The sequence below is a fragment of the Callionymus lyra genome, chromosome 12 (genome assembly GCF_982586985.1).
Source record: "Callionymus lyra chromosome 12, fCalLyr1.hap1.1, whole genome shotgun sequence".
NCBI lineage: Eukaryota > Metazoa > Chordata > Actinopteri > Syngnathiformes > Callionymidae > Callionymus > Callionymus lyra.
This window is the reverse complement of record NC_141829.1, coordinates 20,644,012-20,661,931: the sequence shown is the minus strand read 5'-3', so window position 1 is coordinate 20,661,931 and position 17,920 is coordinate 20,644,012. Positions and strand designations below refer to the sequence as shown.

The 17,920-nt window shown below is 37.2% G+C and overlaps 1 protein-coding gene across 2 annotated transcripts in view; it reads right to left on the bottom strand.

Annotated features, from left to right (window-relative positions):
• LOC148068611 (cyclic AMP receptor 3) overlaps positions 1-14,974 on the bottom strand; it is an 81,306-nt gene extending 66,332 nt beyond the window's left edge. For both annotated transcript variants that reach the window (XM_087804377.1, XM_087804379.1), the window contains exons 1-6: positions 14,809-14,974; positions 9,929-9,981; positions 9,228-9,282; positions 8,513-8,569; positions 8,363-8,423; positions 1,755-1,842 (exon numbers count right to left, since the gene is read on the bottom strand). In XM_087804377.1, coding sequence (XP_087660503.1) covers positions 1,755-1,842; positions 8,363-8,423; positions 8,513-8,569; positions 9,228-9,282; positions 9,929-9,981; positions 14,809-14,889 — 395 coding nt within the window. In that variant the 5' untranslated portion in view covers positions 14,890-14,974. The remainder of the gene's footprint in view (positions 1-1,754; positions 1,843-8,362; positions 8,424-8,512; positions 8,570-9,227; positions 9,283-9,928; positions 9,982-14,808) is intronic.
• Positions 14,975-17,920: the final 2,946 nt, after the last annotated feature.

Sequence of the window (17,920 nt, the reverse complement as noted above, 5' to 3'; positions counted from 1 at the left end):
AAAAGCATAAATCATCTCCAAGCGAGTCTGCTTAGCATGACGTCATCTTCTAGGGTGAGCAAATTTCGACACCCGAGCACATTCCGTACAAACACCTGCCGCTCTGGGCGTGTGCAGCCTCGTCAGGAGTGAATTCGGCCCCAAGCTGGCACCTTCCGCTCGCTCATAAAGCTGCCTTGCCTTTGAAATATACCACCATAATACGCTCTGGCTTATTGCTAATCAATGCACGGGGGCTACTCCCACGAGGGGAGCGACGTGCACACCTAAGCACATCTGCGGAACACGACCCTGGAAAAAAAATAATTTCACTTGACTTGACAAACAAGAGTTGCTGCTGTACTTGCGTACATTTTAACTCGTCTTCCTCACACACGCGAGGCAATTCGCACTTGTGCCACGAAACGCACTCCTGGGAATTTGAGTGACGGTAACAAAGCGCCGCGACGTGCGAGGATCGGTGCGCACACACACACACACACACACACACACACACACACACACACACACACACACACACACACACACACACACACACACACACACACACACACACACACACACACACACACACACACACACACACACACACACAACGCACACTTAACGGCTGACACTCACTCCCTTTTCAATTAGAGCGCTGGCTGGAACTGAAAGGAGAGGGAAGTAGGGAGGAGGTGGACTGTCGGTGCCGTGCCACTCACACCACAACACACACACACACACACACACACACAGGTGCATACACGTACAGACGCACACCTCTGATGACACACACAATATGCTTAGACACACAAAACCCACGGACTAGTCTACATTGAGCAGGGGTGTGGAATCCAGACATACACTAAACACAATTAAAAAACATCAAATAAAAATATAACAGACAGGTTACACAACTGAGACAAGGCAGACACACAAGTCGCACAACAAATCGTTCGAGCAAAGACCGACATTCACGCAAAAGACAAAGAACACACAAGCCAAATGGAGATGAGTCGCAGAAACGCAGTGAGACACACATTTACATCCACACAACAAACGCACAACAAACAAAGTTCACAAGTCAGATACAAATTAATTGCATGAACACAATGAACCCTTTCACGCACACAACTAACTATATGCATAATTAAGTCACAGAGTAAGTAAGTAAAACGCACACACAAGTGACACGCATATCCAAAGAAAAAGATACAGAACAAGAAAAAGGAGACGCACATATTTAAATAAATGCATTGAAACATGACACAACAGAAGGAGTACACACAAAGTCAAATAAATAACAAAGACAAGCAACAAAGAAACGCACAACAGACAAAGACACAGATATGCAGCCCAGAAAAAAAAAGACACTACAAACAAACTATGTCTAATAAACAAATACAAATTAATGACTAATATACACGCACAAAGTCTCTTTCTTTCACTCTCTCACACACGCACACGCACACACACACACACATGCAGACAATCAAACACATTCATCAGGAAATGATGGCGCACACATGCAGGACTAGAGACAAACAACACACACATATTCAATTCAAAATCTTATCGCCGTTCCATGTATACACAAGTACATAGGAAGATAAAGAGCAAACACACACACCAACACTAGAAGCGTGTTAGCAAACACATTAGACACAGATGCAGAAACACACAGCAGGAAGTGGGGAAAACAACAGACAAAAGGCTTTATTCACGGGACGATGCCGGACACCAGAGTGACCCACTAAACCATCTCTACTCACATCTCGTATCTGTTGGTGCTGGTCTCTTTGACCAGGTTGAAGTAGAGATTAAGGGTGATGAGACAAACCCAGGCCAGGGCGCTCCAGTCTGTGGGGACGACAGCATCGAAGAAAGGACTCAGCATCTCATAAAATGTATGCAAATAATTACTGTAAACACACACCGACACACACATCTGTGATGAATGGAACGTCTCCGGGCCGGGATAAGTGTGTAACCTGTGGCGTCGCGTGATGGATGACGGTGGAGTCAGATAATGATGAACTGTATGAACTGAGATAACACGGCTGCGAGGGCGACGGCGGAGGAAGAGTTGCAGGGGTTAGTACAGTGTGATCTACTGCGAGCCGACGCCAGGAGCCCGGTTTTGCCTAAATATCAAAATAATACATCACTCTCGGCACGGAGAGCACTTTTGAAAATGACGCTCCTCAAACTTGTTAATCTAGGTTTGTGGTAATCTGCTATTAGTGCCCTGGATATGGAGGACACCGCTGACAAAATCTGACCCGCTTTTCACCCATGTGACCCGTTTTTGACTTCAGCTAATCCTGCTTTTCAGGAAGTTACTTTTTCTAAAAAAGGACTGGGTCAGAATGAAAAGAGATTTGCTTCGACACGAGTTGAGACACAAACGGCCAAACATATAGTGTTTGCTTCTGTGTTTGATTTTAAGATAGTTTCAGTGGATTATTGTGTATTTTATTATGTGTACACTCATATAAACTAGTTCTGCCACAGGTCCATGGATGTGCCAACGTTTCACAAGACAAACAAACACTAAACAACACTTTGACCGGGACCAGAAATAGAACCATAAACCCCCTCCGGACCTAAAAGGAGAGACACCAAGAAGGCCAGACATCCAGACAACAAAATCCAGGATTAGAACAAGTAAGCCAGAAACGCCTGGGTGATCCGTACAAGACCAAGCGGGTCAATCTGTGAAAATGGTGCCATTTTAACTTTGTGTTACCGTTCTTTAAGACGTCTAATATTAATTGCAATCACGGTTTTGGTGCCCACAATTAAAAAAACCTTGATCACATTTTGTTACACAAGCAAACAATCTAATCCAGTATTATACTCCAGTATACTGCCTAAAATAACAAGTGAATAACAGAGTTAAGGTGAATAATATTGAAAGAACAAAGGAATGCAAGTTGGACTTCTTAATTCATCAATAAATCAGTCGGTTATTATATTATTGTACATTTTATTTGGTATTTAATGCTAAACTGGTGCCACTGAAAATGCTGTTTTGTTGTAATGCAATGAAAATACAGATATGTGTAGACTATGATAATCATGATTACAATATAAATCGAAAAAATGATGAATAGAATTTTGGACACGATCGGGCAGTCGAAAATTCACATTTTATAAGTAAATAAGTAAGTAATTTGTATTTATATAGCGCTTTTCCATACCAGGGTTAAAAAGCGCTTAAACAATCAAATCAATACTCACTAAAATATATACTTTAAAGGTCAAAATTAAACTGAGAACGGCATATAACCTGAAAAATATGTTTTCTGCTTCATGTATATATTTATCTTAACAGTGGTGATATGTGACTATTTGTATGTCAATGACCCAAATCACACCTTCGACCTGGAACAGACCCAATTACAGAAAACAAAATGTCAAAGTTCAGACCTCAATACCCGGAACCGGAAGGTTAACCTGTTGTCTAATCCCTCGATCTCTAGATGTGTCCAAAATATGTAGTATAATACGAGTAGGATGGTTTACTCAAAATCAAAGCAGATTCATTTTAATATCCTGACCTAAAAAGATGAAAATTGTTAAGAAAAGCGAAAAATATACAGAGACTTTCAATAGAGAGTAAAACTGAAGTTGAAGGGAAGGAATTTGATACTTCCTGGTAAAGTCAGTTTGGTAAATATAAAATTTGCTCAGCCTGCAACCAAGAGATTAACAAATCCTTGTGTTATCTCAGGGTCAAGGTGACCCGAAACACAACAGACACCTCAAACATTTATTTCCGGACCTTCGGGTCACCTGAGATAACACGAGTGGTTAAAAGATTTTAGCCCTTGTCAGGTTGGGTTTGACATCCATGCTGTCTAGATCTTCACCCGGCTACACAGGGCTTTAGACAAGGGACCCCCTGACAGATTTCCGGAGACAAGACTACTCATTTCCGGCCGTCAGCTTGTGTGTGTGTGTGTGTGTGTGTGTTTCTCCTGACAGGGCAGGCAGGCTGTCGACACAATGATGGATTCTCCGAACCACATACTCAGCTAACTCTCTTCAACAACACGAAACCCCCGCACGCACACACACACACACACGTCTTACACTCCAGGAGTCGGTGAGAATGCGGCGCAGCGACTACAGAAGTGGGGCTGCCTGTCCATGTCACGATCATCATACATCAATGTCATCGGGGCGGCAAATACGTCTTACATAACTAGACAGCGACCGAAAACCTTGGCGATCGCTCGGCTTCGCCATCTGGCCCCCTTCTCACTCAACCCTCCTCCGTGCATTTTCTAACACATTTCATAAAATTTAATGGGTCAGAGTATGAACCAGATCCGTGCGGCTTTCCTTTTTTGCGACGGAGCGTGTGGAGCCGCGCCATTGTTTATGCACGGCCGTTTGTCCCCGACGTGTGGAATCCTCGTGACAAACCGTGCTGACAAACACACATCCAGCAGCACTAACTCACTGCCCATTACCCCTGTTTCTGTGTGTGTACGTGCAAGTGACACTAATAAAACAGCCCTGGTGAAACATCCCATTAGCAGCAAAGCCTAACTAAGAATTGAGGGATAATCAAGGCTAAAGTGGCAATAATTACAAATCAGGCTGTCGGAGCAAATAAAAGCCGCCGTTTCGGAGAGTGAACGACTCAGTCTCGTCGTTTTCCGAATCAGACGACCTGCTCTGCTTCTTCCTGGTCTACATAATACCCTGGTTTGTGTGGGACCGTCCTTGACACGACACAGACCCTGAACACAGACCCATTAATATTATTTGTGTGGATGTTTCACTGAGCAGGGCTCACTGATACGCAACATAACTCTGTCCTGTGGAGAATCAAACCTGCGACGAGTGACCCCTTTTAATTCTGGGGCTCGCTACTCTTAAAGAAACCCTCCTTTAACAGGAATTAAAAGTGTGTTATCAGTCTACCTTATGTGTCTTAGTGGCTAAAGCTAGCATAATTCTCTGTACTTGTCCCTCCCTCGACAAACGCTCGACACAAAAGACACTCCTTGGAACACAAACGTTCTCGTTTTTGTTTTTTTAGGTTTCTGTTTCAATGTTGACATTAATATTCTTTTATTTCCTTAGCTACGCTAAGCCTGGATGCACACATCTGTGGAAGTATATCAGGGCCAGAATCAGAAGATTGAATGGTTGACTTTAACATTTGAAACGTTTAAACTTAGTTTTTCTTTAAATGTTGATTTTTATATATAATTACCACAATTTATAGAATATTTATATTGATACTTTTGTAATAGTTTTTCTAATTGTTAAATAATAAATCAATACAATTATATAAGTCAATCAATTGTATATTAAAAGTTTTGTTTAAATAATTGCATTAAAAACTTCAAAGGCTACTAATTTAAAAATATAGAATTTGTAAAAACGATTTAATTATTGGAATAAAAATATGAAACTCTAGGTGTAATAACAATTCATTAAAGTTGGCACAATAATACCAATATTTGTACATTTCATGAAAAATTGTACGAATTGAAAACATATTACAATACATGAAAATGTATTTTTGAATAAAATGGAATCAAAATCATGCAATAATTGAAAAAATATTTAAAATAAGTTCAATTCAATTATTAACATATATGTAAATTCAACGCTTATACAATGCAATATACACTTTACTGAATTGAATTGAGTTCAATACAAATAATCAATAAAAACAAATTCAAACTTTCAATAAAGCAATCATTGAATTCAGTTATTCAAAAAATTAATGTAATGCTTACAAAATAAATATTCCTTAATTATGAGGCAACCATCTTGTTGGCCAAATAAAGTGACTCGGCTCATTAGAGTCTCAAACTCAATTGAGCCCTACAGAGTCTAAATGAGTAAAAAAAAAAAAAAAAAAGTTTTATATAGTTTGCTGCATGGGTTCCAATAGGAAGGCAAAATTAAATAAATTAATTGTTCTTTTTATCTTTTCATTTTTAATTACACAATATTATATACATGTCATGTTCAAATCCGTTTAATAGTTTAAATCATTAAAGGGCATCATAGGGGCTTTAGACATACAGTAAAATGGCCACAATAAATAAATAAAAGTAAAGCCACCCAGGGTGAAGATCATGAAAATGGTTCAAGTATATCTCAGGAGACATAGACAAACAACCACTCGCTCACTGTGGGAGGAAACCAGAGTTACCACAAGCTGGTATTAAGCCTGCAGCACTAGCCACTACCACACTCTGATGCCATGAGACAAACTATTCTTGACAAAAAAATATATATATATATATGTAGGTCATTAAGTAGTAACTAACCAACCAATGTCATTAACAACTTCATTACAGCGCCTGAATAGAAAGTGGTTTAATGTCCTATTTTCTCCTACTAATGTCAATCAAAGTTACATAAATCTTAAGGTATTGTTCGTGGAATAAAAAATAATGACTGACATTGATTGAAGTGGAAGCTTTAGCTCGATAATTAACACAAAAAAATTAATTAAAAATAAAAAAGGATCGGCCAGGTGGTCATAATGTTACGACATGTAGTTTGTGAAAATGTGTTTTTGGCAGGAAATGTCTTGATTCCAAAGAAAGGCAGTGATGTGATTGGAGGGGATGCGTCTCCTCATAGAGGCTGCGATAAAACAGCCGTTGAAAGACTTGACAGGTTCGTGGGCGTTTCGTTGGCCACAAGGTTCACAACTCAACCTTGACGTGTTACATCATGACAGTAGGTGTGTTTGGGTGTGTGAGGACGGATAAACGATGGGCGAGTTGAAACTGGGACATCTGTTTTCTCATGTGAAATATGTCCTAATTTACTTGGTAAAAAAGCAATCTACGAAGTTGCAGGTTAAGGAAAAGACAACGTGAACCTTTTTTGCTCTCGCAGTGTGTATTGTGCGAGCGAGTTGCCTGGGTTGCTGACAACTGCTGTTTCAATCAATCTTTGCTGTCAGATATATTTGAAATGTCTGAAAATGCATTCCTTATATAGATCGAATAAATGCAGGGCAATACTCATTTTTAAAAAATGTCATTTCTTTTGTGTCTTTTATTACATTTGGGTCACTAAAAAGATATTTAGATAATAAAAAACTGTTGATTAAGGATGTGTGATTACATTAAGCATGTTTAAATTCCATATTAAATTATCTAAAATTTGATCCTGTCCGTATGAGCGGACATCGGTATGGAAGTATATCATTGCCATCAGAATACTTATGGTTTGATTTAACATTTAAAATGTTGAACCTTTACTGAATTCAATTATTTCTTTTTTTTTTAAGTTATTTTTCTAAATAATTGAATTAAAAAACTATATATTTTTTAAATAAATAAATAATTTTTTAAACATATATTTTGACATTTGAATTCCAATAATTTTTCTAAATAATTTAATTAAAAAACTTTACTTTTTAAATTAAATAATTTAATAACTTTTATACATATATTTTGAAAATAAAATCTTTTGCATGATTAACTGAAAGTTCAATGTAGTAACCCGGTAGTCTGAAGGTATTGTTTGGTTGCACTATTAAAAAATATTTTCATTAATTTAAAAGGCTTCAAATAAAAGAATATTCAATTTAGAAAATATATTTTTGAATTATTGGAATTCAAATATTGAACTCTATATGTAAAACCAATCAAACTAAGCTAAAGGAAACTATGTAAATGAAATTACTTTAAAAATACAAATTATTGAACTTTATTGTTCAATAAAAAACAATTTTAATATAATCAAAAAACAAAAAATAATTGAATGGTAAAAAAAAACATTTCAATTTAAAACAATAAAGTTTCAACATTTGAAATGGTAAATTCTGTCGTTCAAAAATCTTATGCACTGACTTCCATACATAGGTACCAATAAAGGGCTGCAGAACTCCAGTCAAAGCCCATCTTGCCCAAAGGCTGCAACTTTTCCAGGTCTGATCTAGATGATTATAAATGACAAATAAATACATGGAAAAAAATATATATCATTGAATAACCAAACCTTTTTAAATCGATCCTTTTTACGTTTATAGATTTAAAAATATTGAATAAAAAAGTGTATTTAATAAGACTACACAGTAAACATTTTACAGGATTGATTTTCCGGACACGAGTGTGACGCTCCACCTGCTGTGTGGGAGAACAAATGGCTCCTGATTCACTTTGATTCGATATTTAGTCGTCGAGGCAGCGGCGAATTGATACTCAGGTTGGCCAGGCCGGTGCTGTGAATGCATGTGTTGCTATGGCAACAATGAAATAAACATCAGGCTGTGGTGCTCGGCGGAGCGGACAAAGACTGGCTGTGTGTGTGTGTGAAACCGAACCTCAGCAGATTGTGAGAGCGTGGCGAGACGACAATGTCCGTGGGTCGGACTTTGACTCACCGAAGTACGTGAGCCACCAGGCCTGGAAGTCGCAGAGGGATCCCTCCGGGTGGGACTCGCCCTGGGGAGCGGAGCGAGAGTCAAAACAAACAAAGTGTCGCGAAGACGCATCGTATGAATGATGCCGGAGATCATGGAAGCATCACTCACCATCACATACGCCACGCTGTCAAAGAAGGCAGATACAGTTAAGCAGAGAATCATCTTCTGTAGGGGAGAGACAAGACACAAACCCAGCGTCAATCTGCCGGTAATTGGATATTCATTGAGGAAACCGTGGATCAGAGGATCACTCATGTGTTTGACAGTCTATATACAGAGTCCCAGGTGGCGGCTTTTAAAATGCCACGCAGATAATTCATGAGAACAAGAAAAATAGAATGCAAAACGGGCCGACAAAACAAAAGGAGAGCGGAAAATAAACGGAATCTTTCTATCACTTTGTGGGCGACAAGCGCAGGGGAAGAGTGACGGAAGGAGGGGGGGGAGGAGGAGGGAAAAGAGCCGCACTGAAGACTATTGATGGACGGATAACCTTTGCAGGGGGAAAGACAGGGTTTGTGTGTCAGGAGAAGTGGATGAGGAGGAGGAAGAGAATCGAGGAAGAGAAACGAGCAGGGATGAGGTGAGGCCACTCTTCACGACCCGGTCCAGAGGTAATAGGATACATCAGCGCGCCGTGTTAAGCCGTCTTTTACTCCAGATTAGGAGGATAACCCCGGGAGAGCTGCTCAACCCGACGGACCCGCTGGACCGGAGTCAAAGACACTGACTGATGTCACGAACCCGGGGAAGATTCTAAAGTACAACTAAAGGAACAATTTGAACGAAAAACACAGGAAAAGATTGAGGCGTCTCTCTTTACCTGGGCCAGAGAGTGATACCTGCGCAGCAACCAAATGACGAGCAGCATGAAGGTGCTGAGAAAGAAGAGACAGAATTATGGTCTTTATTGTAGACGAGCGCATGTAGAGCAGCTTTATCTGCTAGAACTTCAACATGATTCTCCGATAACAGGCGGGAAACTTTTGTAATCTTCCATGCCAAGCACTTGAGAAAATAAACCAGGCCTGCTAAAATAAGTCATTATTTCTATCCATTGTTTGAAATTGTCCCTTTCTTCAACAGGAAGTCCAAACATATTATTATGTGAATGCTCACAAAGCACATACTTCAGACAACAGACAACATCAATTATTAATGTCTCCAGTTAAATTGTAGACAAGATCTTCAACAATTTGATTTTTTTTGTTCAACCTTATTTATATGACTATCGTGGGCCACCAAAAGAAACAGTCAGTGAGACGGATTTGGACTTAAATGAACCCCAGTTGACTAGTAATATTTTCATCACTAAGCCAATATTATGTGATAACAAAACGAAACAAAAACAAGACTAAATGTGGTTCACAAATTACATTTTTCTGAACCATTTTCTCCTAAAGATCTACTTCCTGTTTCTTCACTTCTACACCTATACCAGGCTACTCTTGACATACAGTGGATAATAAATGATGTGATATCCAGAGTATTTTTGTTTGACAGAGAGAAGGAAGAAATAATCACCATCCAACAAGGGAAAAGGTTCCTGTGGCTCGCTTGACTGTTAAAATCGCCACCTGCAAATCACAACAGCGACCATTAGAAGACAGGAAATGCTCGTAAATACACAACACGACCGGATATTTGGCTGACATTTAAGTTGCTACGCCGTTCCTGGAACATGAGGAAGACATAGTACACGGTCATTAGTTTAATTATAACCTTGGAATTGACCGCCTCATGTTGAAGACGCCGATATGTGCAACCACAGGATTCTCTCTTCAAATAAATATTTGACCACCATAATAGTCAAACAGGAGGTTTATGTAGCTTTAGCACTTTATAGGTTTGACCTAGTTGAAGGCAGTTATAAAACTAAAATATAGATGGAGTGATAGGTTTACAGCATGAAAGGCTGCTGCACTACATATTTTGAACACTGTTGAGAAAGAACAAAAGAACGAAGGGAATGACAAATGTGCGAGTCAGAAACTAAACTGCCATGACAGGTATATCTACAGATCAGATGTACAGAAATCATCTTTTTTTCACACAAAACAAAGACCATACAGAGAAGCACACAATTCAAAGACGGTGGAGAGCATCAGGTTTATCAAGAGCACATGTTGACAGGAAGAAGATTCGCCCCTTAGGCATTTTATTACTTCATTACTATTTCAATTAACTCTAAATGAGGGCAGCCGGGGTGAAAACCACCATCTGATTGTTAAAAAGGGAATCTTCATTTCAAGTTGATTCATCTGGTGAGGTCCAAAAGTTCCACACAAACATTGTACTAATTCAATTGGCTTGAAGACCTTCCTCAATTCCTCAACTGTAATCTCTAAATGGATTTAAAAATGTTATTAATTTATAATAAACGTGCAAAGGTTTTGTCTTGGTAACATGACTTCATCAACTTCAACCTCTTAACAACCTCTTAATGTGTTTGTTGCTCAACATGTGAGAGTTAAATAGGGGCCTTTTATAAAACTAGTAGGTAACCCTCAGTGGTTATCGTGACCTAAATCTGAAAAAATGGTGCAGTCTTGACTCGTGACGGTTACAGTGCATACTTCCCCCAAGGGGCTTACTTCACGTGACATCATAAAAACACAGCCTACAGTTGAATCAATAAACTTCAACTGACAAAAGAAGAAAAAAAACTGAAACTCAGAGAGTTATAATTACTGAACACATTTGGTCACCATATATTGATGTATTTTAAACAGAAAACACAGATTGAAAACCACATTTCCATTTTTTTTAAATACTAAAAGTGAATCAAAACCCTCTGAACGTCTGGTTTCAATTGTGTTGATATCATTATTATTACCATGATTAATATTATTATTACTATTATATCCACCGCCACTACTTGGTGGAGGTAATTGTTTTAATTGACAGCCAATTATGAATAAAATCTCACAACCACCTTTAACTATGCTTTACTTTGCAACTAGACAAACGGGTTTTCTATTATGCATTTGGGTCACTATGCATTCACAGGTTGGTTAAAAAGGGAAATAAAATGAGCTGAGTAATCAATTGATCAAGGACATGAACATAATTAATACATGAAACTTACATGACACCCATAAATGATCACATGACACATTATTTTCACATGACATACATATTGTTCACATGATAAATATAATGGTAAAATGACACATATAAATGGTGTCAAAAAGATTTTACCTAAGATATTACTTAAAGAAATGTATGTGTTACATATATATTCTGTTCAGTTAAAAGGGAAAGTATGAATAAGGCACAGAAATGATAATAATAATGTTTATCTGTTAACTTTTTCAATGATCGGCTGAAAATTGTTAGACTATACTTGAAAAGAGTACAGATAAAATTGGACGATTAAAGAGTAAAATTGCTTGATTACAGTTGAAAAAAGTACAGATAAAATTGCATGATTACAACAGAAAATGGTTCGCCTACAGTTGAAAAAAGTACAGATAAAATTGGATGATTACCGATAATAACAATTACGTATTAAATAATCCTTGTGTTGAAATGTGTTGCCAGATGCCAGTTAATGTGAAGAAACAATGGTATATTGCCCCTTCGAGTGCCTGCTTGCAAACAAGCTGGGGCCACTCATTCTAGTAGTATGGTATGAAAAGAATGAAACACAAGGAGTACATAGGAAAAATAAATCGCTGTGTTTGTCTTTACTGGGGTTATACACATATACTAACTGAAATAAATAAACTGAACTGAAATAAGTTGAGAAGGAAAATAACGTGATAATGAACATATAGAATATAAATTAACTGTGGGTCGAATAATGTCTGAAATGAACGAAAATTCAAACTCCAGTACTGCCGTCTTTAGAATACGAGAACGTGACGGAAAGATGACTCCAAGAGTTCATCTGGAAGTAAGAAAACTTGTTGCGAACACTGCTGGGAATATCAGGCAGCAACATTCAAACAAAGCACAATGATAATCGAACGCTCGAAACGATGGGAAAACCTTAATTAGTTAAGGAAGCATCCAGACCCAGGCTAGCTTTCCTCATCCGATTCGCAAGATGATAAACTCAAACCTCATGACACGGAGCGGCACAAGGGCGTTACTCACGTTAATGTGTTGGACTGAGAAGACACTGGTTCCCTAATTGGCACAACTTATGTCAGAACTTCTGCAACAAGCGCCAATTGATCCGAGAGGAATATTTCATAACTGGGTTACTCTGAAGACACTTGAAACTTTTTAATAATCTCTTTGGAAACTCCTCAGGGTGTGGACGGCAGCGCCTGCAGTGAAATATAATACGACCTAATGTGACGAAACAGGCCCAGGATGGTCAATTTATTTGTTGTGACTTTGTGTTCAGGAGACTTTTTCAACGGTAACTTGACTAACCTTGTAGTAATCTGCATGCAGCAGCTAAAATAAATCACATGGTGCAAAGCAAGAATATTTTGTTTAGAAAATGAGATCATGTTGCTAAGGGTTCGTATGCAAATAGTATCTGGAGCAACATGCGTTGTTGACACAGGAGTGGAGGCGGGTGTGTTGATGTTTAACAAAATGTCAAACTTAATTCCATAAAGATGACTTACAATGATAGTTAATTGATTTATCAACAACATGAATAGGTGAAATGGTTGGTATTTGTGCACCTATTTTAATTAAGAGGAGTGAGCTGCCACAAACAAAAGAGCTGAGACAAAAGGCAAGCTTGAACATTCTGGAGAGGCCCAAGTTGAACCATTAATCTTTTGCATCAAGATAAGCGGTTTAAGGTGAGGTGGAATCCTCAAACATCTTCCTTGTGAGGTGTTTTGGGCATATCAACCTAAGAGTTGGCCTCAGGGCAGACCAAGGACATGCAGAAGGCAATTGCCTCTCAGTTGACCTCATAACCTGGAGGGGTCAATAAGGTCAGCGGTTTTAATTTGGCCTATTTTTGTGTAAACACTAAACCATAAAAGGTAAAAAGGAGAAGGAAAAGAAGAGCCTGATCTTGCTTGGGGATCAGCCAAAAGGCTCTCTGCGAGTTGTGGGTAGTAACCCAACCAAAAAACACAGGTACGAGCGGCCAAAAAATAGTTTTGTTCGCAGGCTGGTTCTCCCTTTTAGATAGGATGGTAAGCATGGCTACCTGTAAAAGCGGAGAGTTAACCGGCTGCCCATGGGCGTTGAGAAGAGTCAGTTGAGGTGGGCATCTGATTAGAATTCTTAAAGGGCAACCTTTGTCAAAACCCAACTTTCACAAGTTTCAATTGTTAAAGTCTTCCTCTCCAAGATGCAGTAAGTCCCTCATTTGAAGTTATTACTTTATAAAGTTCTCCCCCGTCTGAAATCTCAGCGAACGAGAGGTTACAAGAGTTCATTATGTAACATAATAGCGTCAGAAGAAAAAATATATATAACCAACCAGTTCCATCATAGAATGAAGTGTTCTACTGGCATAGTTTTGCATCATTACTACTATCAAATGCTCCTTCCTGGGGCGAAAACAAATAGACTCAAGGACTCATTCATTCCACAGGCTATTAAATTGAATAATTCCGAGTTCGGGTTCAGGAGTGGAGTAAAAGTATCATGATTTTCTGTTCTATGTTAATCTTTATATCCTTTGTCGCTGTTATTTTTCTTTGATCTATGTTCTTTATCTTTAGACTTAGATTGTATCATATTGTTCTTAATTTATTTTGATTATTTTTTATGAAAAATTGCTGTATTTGCTGTGGATAATTTGGGGAATTTTTTTTTCCGTAGGCGACCTCCTGAGGGATTAATAAAGTTCTACCTTAACCTAATTAATACTAATTGATAATTGTGAAATGACACAGCTGAGCCTTGAGTATCCCGTCTCTCAGTGTCCATCTTGAGCAAATTGTAAAATCATAAGAAGGCTAATTCCAAACAGGGAAAATGTGGGAATTCACAAAGCTTGTACCATCTCAAATTTGAAAATTGGTTCTCAGGAATCAACTGTTTTCAAAATAACCATAATTCGGTGGAAAAGCACTCTACAAATATAAATTACTTACTTACTTACTTTATTCAACAGAACCTTTATCATCATGTTATCTGTGAATTTGTTTAACGGAAAATGTAATATATGCATCTAGTAAATCCCATTTAAGCACTTTTTTGGTGATATACTGCAGAAAATAGTTAGTTTATTTTAACTACACGAATAAATAGTTATTTAAAAAGACTTAACGCTTTTCACGTGTTAGGTGAACTTTACTTGTATATCAACAAACGTCATATTTTAAATATCCCTCGTTTACGTGATATCTTTCAAGAACGCCACCAAACATTGAAAAAATAAAGCTTGACTTGTAAAATATATGACGAAATGGCAGCGTTACGAAGCTAACAGGCTAATTATTAAACAAAAATAAAAATAAGGCAAAAATACTTACACATTTGTAGTCTTCCGAAGGAGTGTTGAAAAATACACAGCGAGAGTCGTTTGTATCTATTTTTATATTCTGGTTGTCCATTTTGTCTATCGCTATATTTACAAAACGTTATTTGTGATTTATTATTGTTTTGTTGGAGCTTTCAGAGCACTTCCTGTTTCTACGGCGCGCGTGAAGGGACATAAAGTTCCAGTGCGTCATGACTCGATTACTCTTGTTGCGGTGATCAGTGAAATACACAATTATATTTTATTATTTTGAATCATATCGTCACATTTAGCCTCATGTTGCTAAGTTTTATATTCATTCACTCTCTGTAATGCAGTTTTATTTTAATTTTTAAGTGAAAAGACATGTTTAAAAAATAATTATATTTCCATTTACAAATTGTAAATCGTTTAATTTTGAACTATTATTTACATTTTTACTATAATTATATTTGCAACAGAATAAAAAAGGTTTTGGACAATGTTCTTTATCAAGTAGGATCATTGTTTTGTAATTAAAATGTCTATGAACGATATGTGATTTTATTATGAATATAATAAACTGATGGTGCAGAAAATAGAATTAAGAGTTTCATCAAGTATTTCTAATCTGAAACCCATTTGAAAAACTGCAAAAGTGATACTTTCAACTGAGGTTGGGTGGGTCATTCTAAAACTTTCTCTTTGTGTCTCTTCTCATGCGTGGATTGATTACCATGTTTGAAGATAGTGAATCTCTTCACTTTAACAAGTGCCTCCAGCCTCGCCTTCAGGTTGATGATAGAATCTGACAGTCAAAAGTGTTGAGGAACTCACAAGGGATTGTCTTTCACATTCCCATCACTCACATAACATGGCATTATGCTGAGCATTAAAAGAAGTTATCAAGTTTTCTGAAACCGACAAATGTCAGCTTTTGTGTTTGAATATATGGCTAAGGATGGAAATATATTTAATCATTGTCTCAGAAATAATGAAAGTCTAAAATAAAAGTGTAACTATTATGAGAAAAAATGTAAATAATTAAATAAACACTTCTTAATTAGAAGGTTTTGACACAATTACATTTTTAATATTTGATATTTAGGTTTCTGGGGAAATTTAACAGCATAAGAAACAATGCCAATAAGATAAAATCTAATAAATAATCATTACAACAACAATAATGAAGGGTACAATGTCTTTTAATAATACATTTTAATAATAATCGTGACACAAGCCATGTTATGACAGGATAATAAAAAAGATAAAGAACTAAATTAAACAGAAAATTAAAATATACATATATTTTTTATACAATGTATAGATTTTCTAAATAATAATACAGTAAGTTTGATAAATGTGTCAAGATGGCGCCGACAGGACGGCAGCTTTAACAGCAGCTCCGAGCGCTTTTTGGGGTTTATTACTTTTTTCCGAGGATTGCCTCCGTCTTTTCAAACTTTTCTTTTCGTCACACTGTCTCTTTAAGACTCGCGGCAGATTTATTTTCTATTCTATTTAGATCTTTTCTTTTCTTTTTAATATTTTATTTCTGGGTGTTTTTATTTTTTTCTGGTATATTGCTCTTGCTGTTGTTAAAACGAATTTCCCCTTGCCTGACAATAAAGGGATTCTGATTCTGATTTTGATTCTGAAATACAAAGAAGGAAAGAAGAAGGAAAAAAACATTTAATGAAAAATGCAGATACAAATGTTTTAAGATTAAATGAGGATATCAATAGGAGTATAAATACATTGTCTGCACTATTTAATTATAATAATGTCTACCTCAATGAGTAGAATGAGTAAAACTAAAATATAAGTGAATAAGTGATATAATGACTTGTACTTCATTCTTTACTAGTTTTTGTAGTATTAACAGGTTTTTCTTTAACCAGACAAAAGAAAACGTCAACAAGTGCTTGTAGGTCCATGTTGACAGTTGTGTATCTGTGAGAACAAAAGTGGGTGTGTTGACCCACAGTGACACTGAAACTATGACTGCGCCTATTTTCCTTTTCTGACAACCTGTTTTATCTTCTACGTGCCCTGTTTGAATCACTAAATAACTCTGCGATACAATCTGTGTTGGTAGAGACATCAATGGTTAGTAAGTCAAATAATCTTCACCAGCGCTGTTGCTAACTATCCCACCTGGTGTCTTGTTGTTAAAGAGCGTCTTGTTGTTAAAGACTGTAGTTTTGCTTCGGTGCCACTGAGAATGTGTTTCTTCTGGGGTTGAGTTTCCTCACTCGGATCCTCGGGCTCCGCGGTCAAGGTTCTTCAGTCGTACCAGCCAAACCACATTCCAGAGAGCACTGCGAGATAGAAGAATCCTCTTTAGAAAATATTCTACATTGCTCTTTGCAGGATTTATCTTTTTCTTCTTTTTTTTACATTTGTGTCAGGCAGGATAACAGGTTTTCTAGATGTGTGTCATGACGTTTGTTGATGTATATGTGAAGATAGTTTACTGTTTTTGAGTTTTTGCCTTTTAACTTACCTCAGCTACATTGGTTTAGAGAAGATGGATACCCTGGAAAGGCCACCAAACCATCTTCAGCATTGGCTATACAAAGGATAGAATACAAAGTACATACAAAACCACAGTTCAAAAGGCTAGATTCGATTGACTTTATTAGAGATTAAGAGATAACAAAGTGAAAAAATAAAGAGCATAGAAATAACACAAAGACCTAAAAGGATACAAATACAGAATAACATCATCATCAATATGTTGAATTGTACCGAGGTTGTCAACGTCTTTAGCTTTGAATGGAGAAGCAGTTGGATACATATCCAATAATTTCCATCATTTTCTCCCACTTACTGCCACTTATCCCATAGATCGGAGGCGAGTTCTCAGTTTACAAAATACATTAACATAAATAATAAACATTGAGACGCTGGGTTTTTATTACCAGAATAAAAAAGGATAATAATAAAAAAAAATCATGTTAAAACCATGAAATCAATTTAAAGAAAACCTCTTAAGTATCGCAAAAAAAACTTGCTTTCGTAAAGCTATTCATTCTACATCTTGTACAATAATCGCAGTGTTTATATGACCAGTTCATTCTGAGGAAACATGGCCCATTTCCAAAATGAAATATCATGTAAATACTTTCTATTGTACTTGACTG